We start from the raw sequence: 17,076 nt of genomic DNA, 5'->3' as shown, positions 1-17,076 counted from the left end.
TTAATAAATATGCCCCATAATCCTTTCAAAATTTGTGCGATTGTCATTTTGCTAAGAAAACTGCTGTTTTCTGTTTTAATAGCTGATCACACCTTAATAAATAGACCCCTTCTGAACTGTAGAGAGATTTATATTTGAATACTTTTTAGAATAAAGTCAAGATGTTGATTATAATTCCGTTTTAAGATGTGCTCAGTAAAAAGCATCTTTTAACTACCATTTTCTGCTTTAATGCACTAAATTAATAGCAAAGGATAAAGTAAAATTTTCAACACATATATATTTTCTGACAGCTCATGCACGCACCGCTGTACGGAAAAATAACTAGCTGCAGTACTATCTTGTGTCCAGCAGAGGGCAGACAAAGCAAGCTGCCCAAGGAAACCGTCTGTGTGGCGGCATTATCCAATCGCATTGGATGGAACGAGAACCCTGGAAAAAGACACCCCCCTGGGTGACGTCACCCAGCACACCCCGCCCCCGTCTCTTTATTCCATAGATTTGTTCTATAGCCTTGGCAACCCCAGTATACGCGGTGCGGACCGAGAACATGCACAGTGCCGGCCGGGGCTGCACCCCCCGGGCTCCATCTCCCTGCACCTTACACTGACTGAGCACCTGCTCCTTCCTCGCCGCGGCCCCGGGCACCCTCCCGGCTGCCCCCCACCCACCAGTGATGGGTTGTTTCTGCGCGGTCCCGGAGGAATTTTATTGTGAAGTTTTGTTACTGGATGAGTCCAAATTGTCACTCACTACCCAGCATGAAGGGGTGAAGGTAAGTGTGCCCTCCTGATGGCTGATGCCAAGGCTTTGTCCTGTGATTAGGGCAGAGGAGAGGGCTGCTTGGGGGCATCACAAAGGGTATGATCTCCTGGCTGTCATATCTGTCAGGTGGACCCAAATACTGCCCATCCTATGTCATGCTGGAAGACAGCTGCTAAACGCTGACAAGTTGTGGCAGACAAGACAATAGCAGTGCACGCCCAGTTCACTGTTTAAAAAGTTATTCTTCATATATAATGATTAAAATGTAGGAGTTATATTTAGTCCCACTTGCTGCTTTGTTTAGGCTATGCCATGTGTGAGGTGGATCAGTATTCTAGTACAATGTACATGTAATTCTCTGTGTTTTATTGTGTCATAGTAATCAGATAGGGGTTGGACTGACCCAGCTATAAATGATGTTAGAAGCTTTTCATTGTCAATACTGTATGATTTTGAAAACCACAGTAGTGCATTTTCCTTGTGTACCTGTCATTCTTAAGTTGTTGCAGAAACATTTAAGCTGCAGGATATCCATATTGTTGGTTATATAGAGTTGAACTGGGATTGACAGACCATTAGGAGCTTCAGCATCAGCCTCTGAGTGTTACTGTACCAATATTTAATGGGCATATTATGGGTATGGAAAACAAATTGTCCCTTTTCTACACTTCCCATTCATTGTATATGGCGTGTGATTACAGAGATCTCGATAGAACCCTAGAAATAAAGGTCTGAAATATCCATAATAAGAATAATTCATCATTTTAAAGTATTACATAGCCTACTGTCAGTGGAGGCAGACATTTTGTGGGCTGATCCAATTTTCATTAGAATTCAGCCTATCAATGCAGTGGGAACTAGAGACATCACTGAGGCATTAATCACTAATGTGTCACTTGTTCCCAGTGCATTGATAGGCTAAATATTGGATCACAGCAGCCAGTTACTACCTTTGTTGTGTGTCGGTGACAGGCTAGGACCTAGGCACAGACCTTGTTTCAGACTTGCAGGAGGAAAAGGGAGCATGTAGGTGCATCACTTTTTGTGCTAGATCACCTCAACACTGCATGCCGGAAGAACTTCACTGTGACATAAATGTTTTGTTTTTTTTCTAATTAGAATGATCCCCTGGACACAGTTATAAGCCACTAAAATTGGGGTTTTCGCTGTATACAGATGTCTTATACATATTAGTTGAGTGCAAGTAACTTTTGACTTTTATGTAATCCCTTGCCCGTGTACCGGTAGCGATGTAACAACAGATCACAGGCCACTAGGGGTAATAAATGGCACTAAAAAAAACAAATAAAAAATAAATAGTTGAATAGATTTCTCTTCCGTCATTAGTATGCCCACTGTCAGTGCAATTACTAGAATTACATCTGGGGTAAATGTATCAAGCTGTGACTTGCAAGCGGCTTTAAAAAGTGGAGATATTGCCCATAGCAACTAGTGAGATTCTAGCTATCATTTTGTAAAATGTACTAAATAAATGATAACTACAATCTGATTGGTTGCTGTAGGCAACATCTACACTTTTCAAACCTGCCGGAAACTCGCAGCGTAATACATCTACCCCCTGGACTTTCTTAGCCATTCATTGGCAGGGTTATATATGTGGAGGGTGGTACCATAAGGTACTTGGATCAAATCTAGTTGCACTGACATTTTATCACAAGTAGTGATGTCTACATCTGTCAGTATATATTACAATCAGTTAAAGCCACTGTTTAAAGCCTCAGCAGCAAGTTATAATATTATGTTGACATTGGGAGTTCTTCCTAGAGAAATTATTGGGAAACCCTCATTACACTGCTGTGGCCTTTGGCAGTGCTGCTGTTGGTGTGAGATTTCACCCCATGCGAGTCCCAGACAATGGACCCCGCCTTCCTGGTCTCTTTGTATTTTGTCATAGTTGGGAGTTGTTTGACAGGTATGTGTCAGCGAGTGGAAATCACCCTGAGGGGAAGTAACATAGCTTTCTCTGTATCCTTGCGCATGTGTTGGTGTATGTTGGGGAGATTAGAGCTGTTTTGCAAGTGTGTATATGTACATAGCCTGGTTTCAGTGAGGAGATTATAGGAAAGGCTGTGCAAAATAAAATACATGGAAAAGAAAAGGTATTCACATCACCTTCCTTGTCTGATAGTGCAGCCACACCGATCCAGCTGTCCATAAAATTATTTATCCATGTGACAATAAAGAGCAATCGTCCACTATCGTTATAATATAGTAAATGCATGTATGGGCAGCACGGTGGCTTAGGGGTTAGCACTTCTGCCTCACAACGCTGGAGTCATGAGTTCAATTCCCGACCATGGCCTTATCTGTGCGGAGTTTTACGTGGGTTTCCTCCGGGTGCTCCGGTTTCCTCCCACACTCCAAAACAATATACTAGTAGGTTAATTGGCTGCTATTAAAAAAATGATCCTAGCCTCTCTCTGTCTGTCTGTGTATGTTGGTGAATTTAGACTGTAAGCTCCAATGGGGCAGGGACTGATGTGAGTGAGTTCTCTGTACAGTGCTGCGGAATCAGTGGCTCTATATGAATAAATGGTGATGATGATGAAATGCATGTTTAAACATAACAGTTTTTGTGTGGAAACACATTTTATTGTTTCATTGTTGGATCTGCAGCTCTTTTTTATTGTTGCTTCCCTCTCTCAATGACAAGCCACTTTTCACAATTATCACTAATGAACTAATTGATAGTGTAATATATAGCTTAAGGCAGAGTTTCTCATCCTTGTTATATCACGTATACTCTTATAATGGCAAATCATTAGCCCTTGATGTGTGTTCATTTATTCCAAGTACTTATTAGTGTGTGCAAAGCAGATCTTTATATCTTTAAACATTAGGCAAATACTCCAAACCCTGGCCTAAGGTCTGAACAAAACTACAACATGAGGGAATGGTGCTGGGGATATTATAGAAGTACAGTGGACATTAACAAAATGTGGAGGTCATTTATGCAGCTTTGGACCTACTGTTGAGAGGTCAAGTGCAGGGTGCATGGTGTCACAAATGGCATCATTTTGGTCCTGCCCCCGTAGTGAAATGCCATCAACGCACCATGGGGGTGGGACTAAACTGATGTGATTCACAGCGAATCGCGTTATTGAGGCCACCATCCCACCCACCTCACCCATACTTACCAACTTTTGAAAGTTGGCTTCCGGGAGCCTGCGGGGGGAGGTGGGCGTGATTGGGGGGCGGGGCTCTGATGACGCGGATGCCAAACGCTGTGATTCCCGGTGAATCGCAGCATTTTGGACCTAATTCTGCCAACTTCACTAGGAAGTGGGCAGTTCCGCGAGATTGTCATGTACATCCACTGCAAAAATTAGATTTCATTGTGTGGAGCTCAAGTATTGTATTGTATTTAGAGACAGAGGGAGCAGGGTACAGTTTTTGCCCTTCCCTAAAAGACTTCAATTCTGCATCAGCTCAGAGTTGGTGGAGTTCAGGTCTCATCTAATATCTTTACAGTTCCCATGTACAATAAACTATTTATTTTTTTAGTGCAAGCAGTGCTTGCACAGTACAAGTGATGTGTTATACACATTTTTCCGATGTCCACTCACTCTCATTGCTTATTTAGGTCAGAGCGGTATTTTAGGAGAAAGGGGTGTTTGGGCTTTGATGTGGCGTTTGGTCATTTCCACAGTGCATCTCCTAAAGATTATTCTGCTTCTAGGCACATCCAGGTGCAGTGTTAGGTCGCATAGGTGCAGACAGAAGGCTGCTGGGTAGACAGTGGAGGTACAGCAATGTAATACCAGGGTAGTTTGCTGTGCACTTCAGCTGTGCTGAATAACAAATCAATAAAACAGAGTGAAAAACTTAGTCTTGAAATTTGTTGTAACTATGAAAACCAAATAATGTTAGTGCTCTGTAATGGATGGTAATTACCTGCCTCTTTAGCATAAATGGCCAAAATGTAAATGTAAAGATACTTAGGGGCCTATTTATTAACTAACGGGGATTTGCCCTGTTAACTGTCATCTGTCATAGCAACGGTGACAGTTGAGTTTTTGGATTCACTTCTTAAAAAATCATTCCGGGAAGGCGCCTCCGATAAGAGGCTGTTCTGGTGATGACTGTACTTGCCTTAGAACTGCGGTACTTGCCTTACTAGAACTGCGGTACTTGCCTTAGAGCTGCGGTCTGTCTCTCCCCTCTGATTACTATCGCAAAATGACTTTGCCCATGTGCGACCGGAGGGGAGAACAGGAAGCAGCAGGAAGGGTGTCGTGAGGGATCCGAAGATCCCTCTACCGCAGTGCTCTCCACATAGGGTAGAATGGCTAACGGCGTCTTCAGATGTCGTTAGCCAATGGGCTCAAGCTCCGAAAAAGCTTGTTAAATAGCCCCGGACCGCAGTCCTCATTGGAAATTATGATGACTGCGGTTTAATGCGAAACTTAGCCTAATGCAGGCTGTTGTTACATATGTAACTTACAAATGCCCTAATCATGCCGAAAAGCTGTTTCCACATGTTTTATGGCGTAATAAATAGACCCTTCAGACTAGTAGAGGATTGTTCTTTGACAGTTATTAAATGGCTGCTGACCACTGTTATCTGCTACTACGTGCTGGTCAGCAGAGCCCCAGCACCTATGTTACAGTATAACCAGTGTGATAAGTGAACCTTGTTCTTGTACACGTGTCCACAGGAGCATAGCTGGAAGGATAAACATTGCGTTACAACCCTGACCGGCTAATAGCAGCATCACATCTATTGTATTTGGAAAACCATTGTATCCACGAGCCTAAAATCGGAATTAAGCTTGTAATTAGCTTGTAATAAGCTTAATTTAGATGTAGAGTATAAATATGTCACACCGGTGAATGGAAGATGTATTTCCATGTATTAGGAGGATGAAACACACATACATTGAGTTCTAACAGCTGCCAGTAATTGTAAAATAAAGAATAAGTGACACTAACAGCAGAACGTCAGTAACACACATGGAATAAGGAACCATGTCCATAGAATCCAGAGGATCAACATAAATTTAATTAAGTTTAGATTACGTGTACTTCTATTAGAAACTGTAATAGTCTGAGCATATTGTGTACGGCACTGGGGAAAACTTGTGGTACCTAATAAATAAAGAATAATAATAATAATAATGTAACTGCAGCACTGTGGCTTAGTTTTTAGCACTTCTGCCACACAGCGCTGGGGTCATGAGTTCAATTCCCGACCATGGCCTTATATGTGTGGAGTTTGTATGTTCTCCCCGTGTTTGTGTGGGTTTCCTCCGAGTGCTCCGTTTTCCTCCCACACTCCAAAAACATACTGGTAGGTTAATTGGCTGCTATCAAAACTGACTCTAGTCTGTATGTGTATGTTAGGGAATTTAGACTGTAAGCTCCAATGGGGCAGGGACTGATGTGAGTGAGTTCTCTGTACAGCGCTGCAGAATCAGTAGCGCTATATAAATAAATGGTGATGATTATGATGATCTGCTTCCTTGACCCTGCACTCAAGGTATATACTGTGTATACATTATATATATATATATATATATATATATATATATATATATACACACACACATACACTGTATATAATCTTTTATTTATATTATGACACAAGGTTTCCGTACATATAGGGGTTAGAGCATACTTGCACACTCTCCAGTAATGTCCGGGAGACTCCCGAATTCCGGATACGTTTCTCGGACTCCTGGGAGAGCAGACAATTCTGCATCAATACGCGAGCCTCAATTATGTGATTTGCACTGAGTTGTGTCAGCATTTTTGTTCCACCCCGCGACAAAATGTCGATTTCGTTGCGGAGGCAGAGACACAATGACACGATTGGCCACGTTCCGCCCCCTTTCGCCTTTCGGAATCTCGCGGAGGTAAAAAATTCAAAGTTAGCAAAGTATGGGTTAGAACAGACAACAAAATAGTAAATACTGATAAGAACAATGGGTACGCATAAGCAGAATAATAAATGCATAGATGCAATTAACAGAAAAAAAATCAAAAAAAATAAATCGCATGGCATACAAAACAATTCAACATAAGACAAATCAGGGACAGAGAGGAGGACGGAGAGTAATAACATTACTGGGCCACAAAGTGCCTCAGTGTCGTCACTAGGTTGCATTCACATAATAATAATAATAATAATATATAATAATAATGCAATAATATTTTTTCAGCCTACAACATGACTGGCTCCACTGTCTGTAGGTAACAGATGCACTTTATAAACTTTTTGTTACAGCTTTAGAGGAGTCACCAAGGATGAAAAATCCCTGTCCAACTAACCATTGGAAATGTTATCATATCCTGGTACATAGCCGTCTGCGCTCAGACAAATTCCCTGCTAGCACACACCCATTCCGTCTTATCCTTGTTTATTCAGCTAAAACCAGGCAGGAATGCTCCCATTGACCCATTGTCACTGAAGAACGACTTTCTCCTAATGTGAGTTTTATGTTTCCCTTGTAGACCAAACCAGAGCGTGCTCCTAGGGATAATAACTTCTTACATTACAACTCTCAGATAAAACCTTTCCTCCACAAATGTAACCAATGTATACATGACAATAATGCATGAAGGCATTTTTCACTAAAGTGTTGTAAAGATATTTTTGTCCAAATTTAATGTTTTTAAGCAGATTGTCTACATTCCACATAAATGTTTATTTTTTATTGAAATGCAGATTCATTGGAATAGCTGCAATAATGTATTCTGCTTCCTAGGTCTTGTTATAAGAGCCACTGACTCAGGCCTTGCCAGGAACAAAGGGCTCCACAAATCCAGCCATAAATTAACCAGTCTTTGGCATTACCGTCACATCTCAAACTAGATTAGTCATTTCTCCAGGGTTTTCACAGATGAAACCAGAATCTCCTGTCCACCTGGGACTTTCCATCAACAGAAACAAGAATACTTATTTTTTATGTCCCACCAGAGAATCTTATGAGAATGTATTTAGATGCACAGGACAATATGATAAAGAGACCGTATGCTATTATATTAATGAAGTCACTGCTGAGTCTATGATTTTTTTTAATGAAAAAAAGCCTGTATCATGGCAAGACAATGTAAGATGATGGTATTTTTTCATTCTTGATGGTATATAATCGATACCGCAATTGCTGATGTTTTATACTAATATTGTGGCAACATTATCAGCCTCATGTAATAAGTGCAGTGTAGTTGCTGCACAAAAATGGGTCATTTTCTGGAAGAGCCGCAAAGACGGCGTTTTACAGTATTCTTAGTAAATGACTCTAAGGGACATATTCAATTGCCCATGTTACTCGCAAAAGTAACGCGGCGTTAAGAGTATTACCGTTATTACGGTAATTCTAAGCCGGGAGCTGCGAGCTGAAAGCCGGCGTTAAAGTTACCATAATAATGGTAATTACGAGCACTATTACCATAATGATGGTAATAGTGTGCAAGCCGTGTTACCTTTGCGAGTAACAATTGAATATGCCCCTTCGTATTTTATTATCCAGCTAATGGCTTCATTTGTTTCACGATTTCTTAGCTTGATATTATTCATCAGTGAGCCGGAGCCATTGCGGGTACAGGTGTCATTTGTGAATGGACTATAGATGCCAGTGAAAATACTAGTGATGTCCGTAGGTTTACCAGTCTGCATTTTGCATATACCTACAGTAAATCTTTATTTTAGTCTGTGTTTCAGTGGCATATGCAGGTTTTCACTAGGGGGTATATTTACTAAACTGCGGGTTTGAAAAAGTGGAGATGTTACCTATAGCAACCAATCAGATTCTAGTTATCATTTATTTAGTACATTCTACAAAATGACAGCTAGAATCTGATTGGTTGCTATAGTCAACATCTCCACTTTTTCAAACCCGCAGCTTAGTAAATCTACCCCTGGGTCTTGCTCCTGACCACGTTGCACATTGTGGGAGATTCCTCCACTAATCTACAGTGCTGGAGAGTTCCCCACACATGCCACGTCTGTTTACAAAAATTTGCATAATTTCTTTTATTGAGGATTGTACTGTTTTGTAATTTCACAAAACAAAGGACATGGTGATTTTTTTTTTTTTTTTTGGGAGATTGGATCAAAAATTAATTGGATCACTGATCCCCCTTCCCACTCTCCCCCAGCTCTCATAGCTCTCAGCTGTAACCAAGTTAAGCTAAAAATATAATCTCCTTGTGCCCAGCTAACCATCCCCCCTTCAGCTTTGCACCCTGGGCATTTGCCCCTCTCACGCCACCGTATTTATGGCTCTGCCTACAAGATGTCGTTCTCTCCAGCGGGTGTGTGCAGAGATCCGCCAGTAGAAAGCAGCAGTGACATTAAAGACAAAAGGAAACTGTGTATTTAATTGGTTACTTATTACTCCATTGTATGTGCTCTGAGAACTAAATGGGGTATTTTATGTGTGTTATTAAAATGACAGCTAAACCCATACTTGCTAACTCCCGGTAACAAGTTTCCGGGAGAGGGGGCGTGACTGGAGGGCGGGGGCGAGGCCAATCGCCTCATTTTGGCCCCGCCCCCACGAAACGGTAATTTGCATAGCGGGGGGCGGTTCCAAAATGACGCGATTGGCCTTGCCCCGCCCCCGCCCTCCAAAATGGCGTGACGCGATTCTCAGTGATATTCAGGATCCGGGAGAAATGCCAGCTCGCCCGGGAGACTGACCCGAATTTCGGGAGTCTCCCGGACTTTCCGGGAGAGTTGGCAAGTATGGCTAAACCCAAATGTTTAATTTTCCTATAAAAGTGCTAGCGGTGGGCCAGTGTGTGGCCAGTGTAACCGCCCATTGAATCGGTTTTTCCTTGGGAGCTTACTCTGCCATAAAATGAGTTAAACTGGATATGATGTAAAAATATTTGCGGGGGAAAAAAAAAACCTGTAAAATATTTTTTAATCTAAAATTTTGAGTTTTACAGCAGTAAAGATAAAGTTACTTTTGCTAAACATATCAAGAATTAGCTTTCTGTATGTTTTGATGGGTTATCCCCGTCAGAACATAGGTCGTTGCTCATCACAAATGTTCTGTATTTCTTACAAGTCCTCCTGGCATTGTCTAGGTTAAGCAGAGTTTGATGTTTACAGACAGGAACCAGTGGGAAGTGTGGATGAGCTCTGGAGTGGTTCTTTAATCCCTGCAATGTTCTGTACAGCTGAGTGTTATTGATGTTCTGTGCCCACTGTACGTGTAAATTGAGTCTGGTTTGTTGGCTGATAAATCCATTAGCCGGGATGCAGAGTAAACACAGTTTTTCTGATTTCTTCTGACATCTACTTCCCAAATGACTCCGACAACCTGATGTATAAAACTTCACATCAAAGCCCTAGTTTTACCGAAAGTCACGTCAAAGTGGAGCTGGGCTCACTCGGAAAAAAGCGGTGACGCATCTGCCTAAACTCTTTAGACATTCTGTTTTCACTGGAGACCAGCTCGGTGAAGCATGAAATACAGACATTTACAAATAAAGGCCTCATAAAAATGTTATCTGCCATTCACTAAATTATTGGAGACTTTGATGCTTTAATAATTCCAAATACTTAGCATATCAATGAACTGAAAAGTTTGTTAAGCAACTTATAAAACTTGTGCAATATTTATGGCATGTCGCTCTAGAATATACTAATGTTCACTTGTACAGAGATTAAATACATGAACGCAATAAAGTTATACAGACTTTCCTCACTGTCTCTGCTGCTTATGTTATTGCTGTTGGTGTGGACAGCAGACATGGGGGTATATTTACTAAACTGCGGATTTAATAAAGTGGAGATGTTTCCTATAGCAACCAATCAGATTCTAGCTGTCATTTATTTAGTGCACTCTACAAAATGACAGCAAGAATCTGATTGGTTGCTATAGGCAACATCTCCACTTTTTCAAACCCGCAGTTTAGTAAATATACCTCTTAGTCTTGTACTTCTGGATCACTACATCTGCTTAAAGTGGATGGGTCACAGAAACAACCCACTGCTATTTATGTGGTATTATTGTAGTTTTACCCACAAATAACAATAAACACAATTTTTTTTTCTAGGTGAAATCAAGTTATGAATCTAACTTGGCCCTTCCTGGCTGTTCATTCACTTATAGCTGCCTGCAGAACCCTTACATGACAAGTACAGCATAACGTCACTAGAACAGCAGCATAATGACATCCATAAGCTTTTATCACTTGCAATATATTACTCACATTCATTGCTGTTACTTCAGGGACTATTCAAGTCAGAAAACGCTGGTTAGCCTATCAGTAACACTAGCGTAGCCCATCTCAATAATACTTTTTGACTCTGTCATTACCCAACCTTTTTTAGATGTTTTAGTGATATTGAACTGCCTATTGTGCCAATTCTCAGTTGAAGATGTATCAACTAATTTTTTTTTTTTTTTGTGTGAGAAAAGCTTTGTAGGTTGCTGGGAAACAAGACAATGTTTTTCCTGTAAATAATGAGGTATATTGTATTTTATACAGTGGGGGAATTTGTCTCTGCTTTGTCAATTACAACCCATTTAGATTCTCTGTCTAAGCTACGGCTTCCCAATCCCAGTCCTCAGGACCCCTAACAGTGCAGGTTTTCCATATCTCCCTGTTGGAGCTCAGGTGTATTCATTACTGACTGACACATTGTAACAGATCAACAGGTTGTACTAGTTGTACCCCACACTGTAAGGGCACCATGAAGACTGGGTTTGGGAAACCCGGGTCTAAGCAATCTCCAAGCTCTGCCCCCAGCAGCTATAATTCATATATTGTCTGATCACATTAATCTGACTACAAGTCACTATCACTGTCTCCGGGTTGGCCGATGACCTGACACAAGTGTATCGGGGTCTTCCACCAATCCTATTTTCGACAGCGCTGGATGACACTTGATATGAGCACATTTTGGTCAGTTAGAACAGTGCCGTATCATGTTCAATGGTTTGGCCAATCAGGCTAGAAATGGCCATATTGGCTAACCAAATCTGCACATGTGTGGGCGGCTTAATGTACTAGAAAATACAAATATTCTCACTAAAACGCTTATTTAATATCTCAACATAATAATTTTGAAAACTACAGATAATGTAGAGTGCGTTAATATAAGCTCTGCTTGTACAGAAATGTATATCCTTCAAATGTATTACCTACACTTTGTTTCCCCCAAATGCTGCTTTGTCAGTGTCGCTCATTATCAGACCAATACCTGTGTTAGACATGGATACTACAGTGAATGGTCTTTCATGAAGGCTGTTTTCTTACTAGTTCTTAGTCTCTCTTTACGTGACAATTAGACACATGATCACAGAATGCCCAAAAAAAATGCTTAATGCTCAGACCAGCAGAATAAAAGTGTTTCAAACGAAAACATCTTGTAAATTTAGTATCAATAGAAGTTTAATATAGTGAATATTTCATCCAAATAGCCTTGAATGGGCGTTTACAAGTATCCTCCATGCCAATGGGAAACTGAAGAACTACATGCAGTAGACTCCAAAGCTGACTCATCCAATGCATTACTTAGTACTTGGTTATTGGTGCTGCAAAGCACTGAAATAACTCATAATGCTTGAAATATGAAATGTGCCTGAAATTGCTTGTTCAGCACTGAGAAACAGACGGTTGCAGCTATTTGACACATTTGTTGTGACTAACTGCTCTTCCTTGGCAACATCTATAACCATCAAAATAAACTGTTGACTGCACCATAGGCAAACTGAGGGGGTTTTCTAATGCCTGGAAACCCCCTCCAAGCCTGGGGCACTGTATAATTGAGGTGGCTGGACCCTGCCCCCGCTTCACACGGCTCTTGCACGCAGCATTACCAATGTATATTATGGAGATAGGAAGAGTTGGAGAGCAGCCAAGCACTGTCTAATATTATAGCCACGCCCCCATGCATGCTGGTCACGCCCACTGGTGACGTGGTGTGGAAACCTCCCTCAACAAATCCTGCGTTTGCCCCTGTGCACTGAATATTTTTATGGTTATAGATGTTGCTAATAAAGGTCACTTATTCATAACATATCTGTCAAATGTCAGCAACAGTATATTTCTTATTAATCAACTGTCATTTTCAGAGAGCAATCCTATTACAAGTATCAGAAGTTATTTCAGCATTTTTGTAGTACCCTTATCACCATCATCATCAACAGCTATTTATATAGCGCCACTAATTCCGCAGCACTGTACAGAGAACGCGCATCAGTCCCTGCCCCATTGGAGCTTACAGTCTATTTTAATTAGGCATATGGAGTTACCCCATAAAAGGAAGACATAACAACGACATATTGGAGAGAGTTTTACCTGGTAACGTCTAAATTTTATCATCTCATACATAAAATGTTTTGTTGAGAGATTGTACAGTAGCTATTTTTAGAAGCAACATATGGTTTTAGCTCAAGTTATTTTAATGTTTCTAATGTGTTTTCATCTTTCATTATGTTCCTGTTTTCTCATTAAATGAGTATGAGCTCATTTAAAGAAATCATGTAAGAATTGCAGAGGTCTTGCATAAAACCAAACTATATTCATTTTCAGAATAAATGCATTTTTGATCAATGGATCACCAGACAATTCTCTAGGAACTGATTCTACTAAAGCGGAGATTAATCTGTTTCCACAAGTCCCTTCGGTTATCAGAACGACATGCTCTCCAGTGGATCCTTCGCTAGTGTAATACTACTTTTAGGGAAATACGCGTTTAATAAATCATTTGCTGCAGCGGGTGTATACAACCGTGTTAGGAAATGACACCATAGTTTCTGTAGAACATGTTTATTTCATAATCCGTATTGATGTGAAAGGTAATTTATTATGTCTGCATGTAATCCCATTGCTTCCCGTAAATTTGGAGAGGATCATTTTATAGCACATGTGTACGCCCTCAGTGAAGTCCATCAAAACACATTTTAATCATCTTACCTTTGTAAGACTTGCTGGAGATACAGTCAGGGAAGAAATTGATTTGACACTAATGAGTTTCCATTAAAGAACCAGCACTAAGATGCCAGAAAGGACTGCATGAGATCACCGAGTGCTCAGAAGGATGGCTGACATGTATTTTAAAGAAAATCCTCACTCCATGGTATCATGTGTTGTAACAGGGGCGTGAATATAAATAAACTGCACCCATAGTAAATTGTGAAGGCGCCCCACCCTGCACACCACGCCCAGGCACTGCTTGATTGACAATGCTGATTCCATCCCAACCTTAACATTCCAAACTGATCCACATATCATTGTAAACCAGTGTTGGCTAACCAGTGACACTCCAGGTGTTGTGAAACTACAAGTCCCTGCATACCCTTCCAGCAATAAGTGGCTATATATTGGCAAAGCATGCTGGGACTTGTAGTTTCACAACACCTGGAGTGTCACAGGTTAGCCAACACTGTTATAGACTGTTACCAATATGATACACGTGCCTTAACTGTTTACGTATGCGTTTTATCCTCAATAGCTGCTGTATTGCTTCTGAATTCTATATACAGCCAGATTGGAAATGGTTGGGGGACTTAGAGAGATATATTTCCACTCAGTATCTGCAATTTTGATACTTTGCTTGTTTGGTATTTTTTGGACAATTACTCACCAGCAATTGCTTTTAGCCCTTTAGACTAAGTTCAGTTGCTAGATGTTGTTACTCAGATATTAAGAAAAAATGTTAGACCCGCTACAACCCATTTCTTCTGACACTAACCCTTATAGCTGCTTTATCATATATTTTCCCTTGCCTGCAGCCTAATCCTAACCACTGATATCAAAATGGCTAGAATATTTTTGGAGCAATTGACCCGGTCTTTGCTGGGGGAAATTATTCACATGGGACAAAAGTACATAAAGTGAGTTAGAGAGCTGCATCACTTCATTCTAATTACATCGCTTTTGTGTCATTGTTTTACATTCATATATTTCATGTAAATGTGTAAATGCTTTCTCCCTATATTCATGAATATTTTTCAGAGTAAACATAAATATATCCATTGATTTGACACACAGGCGCCATATATATGGTGAGGAGCAGGTACAATGCACAAAGCTGGTTTAAGGTGCCTGACGGAACAGAGCAGTGGAATGTTCTACTCTCCCTTGTCTCCATTTCACCATCCACTTTGGTAACTTAGCAATGTGCTCTGTTCCTGCATCTCTCCTTAGAGTCTATAGGGCTTCAGTTATGAACTGGAAAAAAATGCATGTTTGTGAAAGTGCTTGGCTGGCACATTAGAAGGTTACACCCAGTTCACAGAATGTATCTGCAGATTCTCTGGAATATGCTTATGATCTAAACAGTAGAAAGTCACAAGTCCATCAGAGACCAACCCTTCACTTCAAACGTTTATGTGGTTTATCCTAAAACATTTGGGGGTAAATGTATCAATGCCCGGATTCTTCAACTCCGGCGAGATCGGCGTCTACAGCGCTTAAATTTAAAGCGGTGCTGCCTTGTAAAGGGAAGTTTCCCTTTACAAGGCAGCGCCGCTTTAAATTTAAGCGCTGTAGACGCAGATCTCGCCGGAGTTGAAGAATCCGGGCATTGATACATTTACCCCTTGGACTATTTCTTTTTTACACATCACTTTAGTGCAGACTTTTATAACATTGCTCAGTGTGCCTAAAATTGTCAATGTGCAACTGGAAGGTAAAAAAGGTGTCACAAACAAGTATAAGATGAGGCCTGGTTTACACCAGCACTGAGCAGGTGGAAAATAAAAAGAAATCTCCTCAAGAGGCTGATTTTAACAAAATCTTGTTTTCAATGCACTGGGCAATGCTAGACATGTGCCTCTAATCCATACTAGGCAAGGTGCATCTGGATCTGCATAACTCATCCCATTGGAAGTGCAGCTTCCGCCTCCCACCTCAGTCAAAAGCAATCGCTTTTGTCAAGCAGTGCCTAACCAGCACCTACACCTGCAGGGGGAGGGATGTCAATGAAGGACCAAAGACACCTCAATGTAGCCACTGCCGCTTCCGACTGCAGGGGTAAGCAGAAGAGGGTGTGAGACCAATAGGTTCCTTCCTCATATCCATTTACATATTTTTTATGGACTTTAAAAACACTACTTAAATCATGATTTTTAACCTATCATACTACACTGTTGTACTCTCCTATGACCACACATAGCATGTGGATGCAAAATATCTGTGGCGATAGTGAATACACACAATTGGACAGTCTGTGCAGTAACCGTGTTGTACTGTTGTGTATGTGTATTATTTGTGCTACTGCAGTGTGTAATAATATAACTATAAGCAAATATCAGGGCATCTAGAGAATTCTCTGTATTGTAACTGTATTTTGCAGTCAGGTCTAAGCAGTCCAATAGGTATGGAATATGACTGTTAACACGCAGCAATACTTTCCATGTTTATACATGGAATAATCCATGTTTAAATACAAGGATAATTAAAGCCACTATTCTAACCTTTAGGGGCTAATTTTATAATGACACCGTATGTAAAGATGATATGCAGCTTATAGAATCAGTCATGTTAGCTGTTGTTTTTGTAGCACAACAGAATATTGCCAGGCAATCTGATACACATCAAGGGTTGCCCTCTACCTTCATAAGTGTTACACATCATCACTAAATCTCAGTATTAAGTTAAAACAATACATTGAATCATGCCCTCACTTACCACACAATGCCCCAACATTCCCTTCATACACCCACATGCCCCTCAGATGTCCTACTAGCCACAAAATGCTCCTACTAACCCTGAAAGGACCTCAGATCTAACATGTGCACCCATCATATTTCCCCACATGATATTCAGACCCCACTCGCCCCCACTCACCTCTCATTGTGAGAACCGTAGACCACCCACTTCTAGTATAATCATTTATTCACTCTGAGCAGTGGTGGAAGGTGGGAATTTAGAGGTGCAGATATGTAAATCAGAAGAGATTTGCTGGGGGCTGCTTAGGTCTGCAGAAGCCCCCAGATAGTGTGAAACTAATTTTAGATGCTAGTTAACATTGTCTAGTATAATATAAAAATAGGAGCACACAGGGAGTGTGGACAGAAAAAGGAAACGGATAAGTGAACGGAGAAGGAAGACATGAGGAAGAACAAACAGGTGAGACATTGGAGAGATGTAGGGACACAAGGGGCATTAAGGAGGGGTGAATTAGCACAGGAGACGTCCTTCTCCTTTCACATATATGTTTCCTTTGTTTGCCCACACTCTCCGTCCGCCTCTATTTTCGTCCCAGGTAACCCCCTCACTCACTGCCCACATTCTCTCCTTTGTGGCCCATCTCCTGCTTTTCTCTGTAATTTGAGATATCAGTCCCTTGATGTTTGAGAATGCCTGACCCCCAGACAGTCC

The 17,076-nt window shown here is 41.0% G+C and overlaps 1 protein-coding gene across 2 annotated transcripts in view; it reads left to right on the top strand.

Annotated features, from left to right (window-relative positions):
- The first annotated feature begins 482 nt into the window (after positions 1-482).
- EPB41L4A (erythrocyte membrane protein band 4.1 like 4A) overlaps positions 483-17,076 on the top strand; it is a 203,272-nt gene continuing 186,678 nt past the window's right edge. For both annotated transcript variants that reach the window (XM_075181646.1, XM_075181638.1), the window contains exon 1: positions 483-775. In XM_075181646.1, coding sequence (XP_075037747.1) covers positions 677-775 — 99 coding nt within the window. In that variant the 5' untranslated portion in view covers positions 483-676. The remainder of the gene's footprint in view (positions 776-17,076) is intronic.

Source organism: Mixophyes fleayi, chromosome 1 (genome assembly GCF_038048845.1).
Source record: "Mixophyes fleayi isolate aMixFle1 chromosome 1, aMixFle1.hap1, whole genome shotgun sequence".
Lineage (NCBI taxonomy): Eukaryota > Metazoa > Chordata > Amphibia > Anura > Limnodynastidae > Mixophyes > Mixophyes fleayi.
This window is presented reverse-complemented; position numbering and strand designations above follow the sequence as displayed.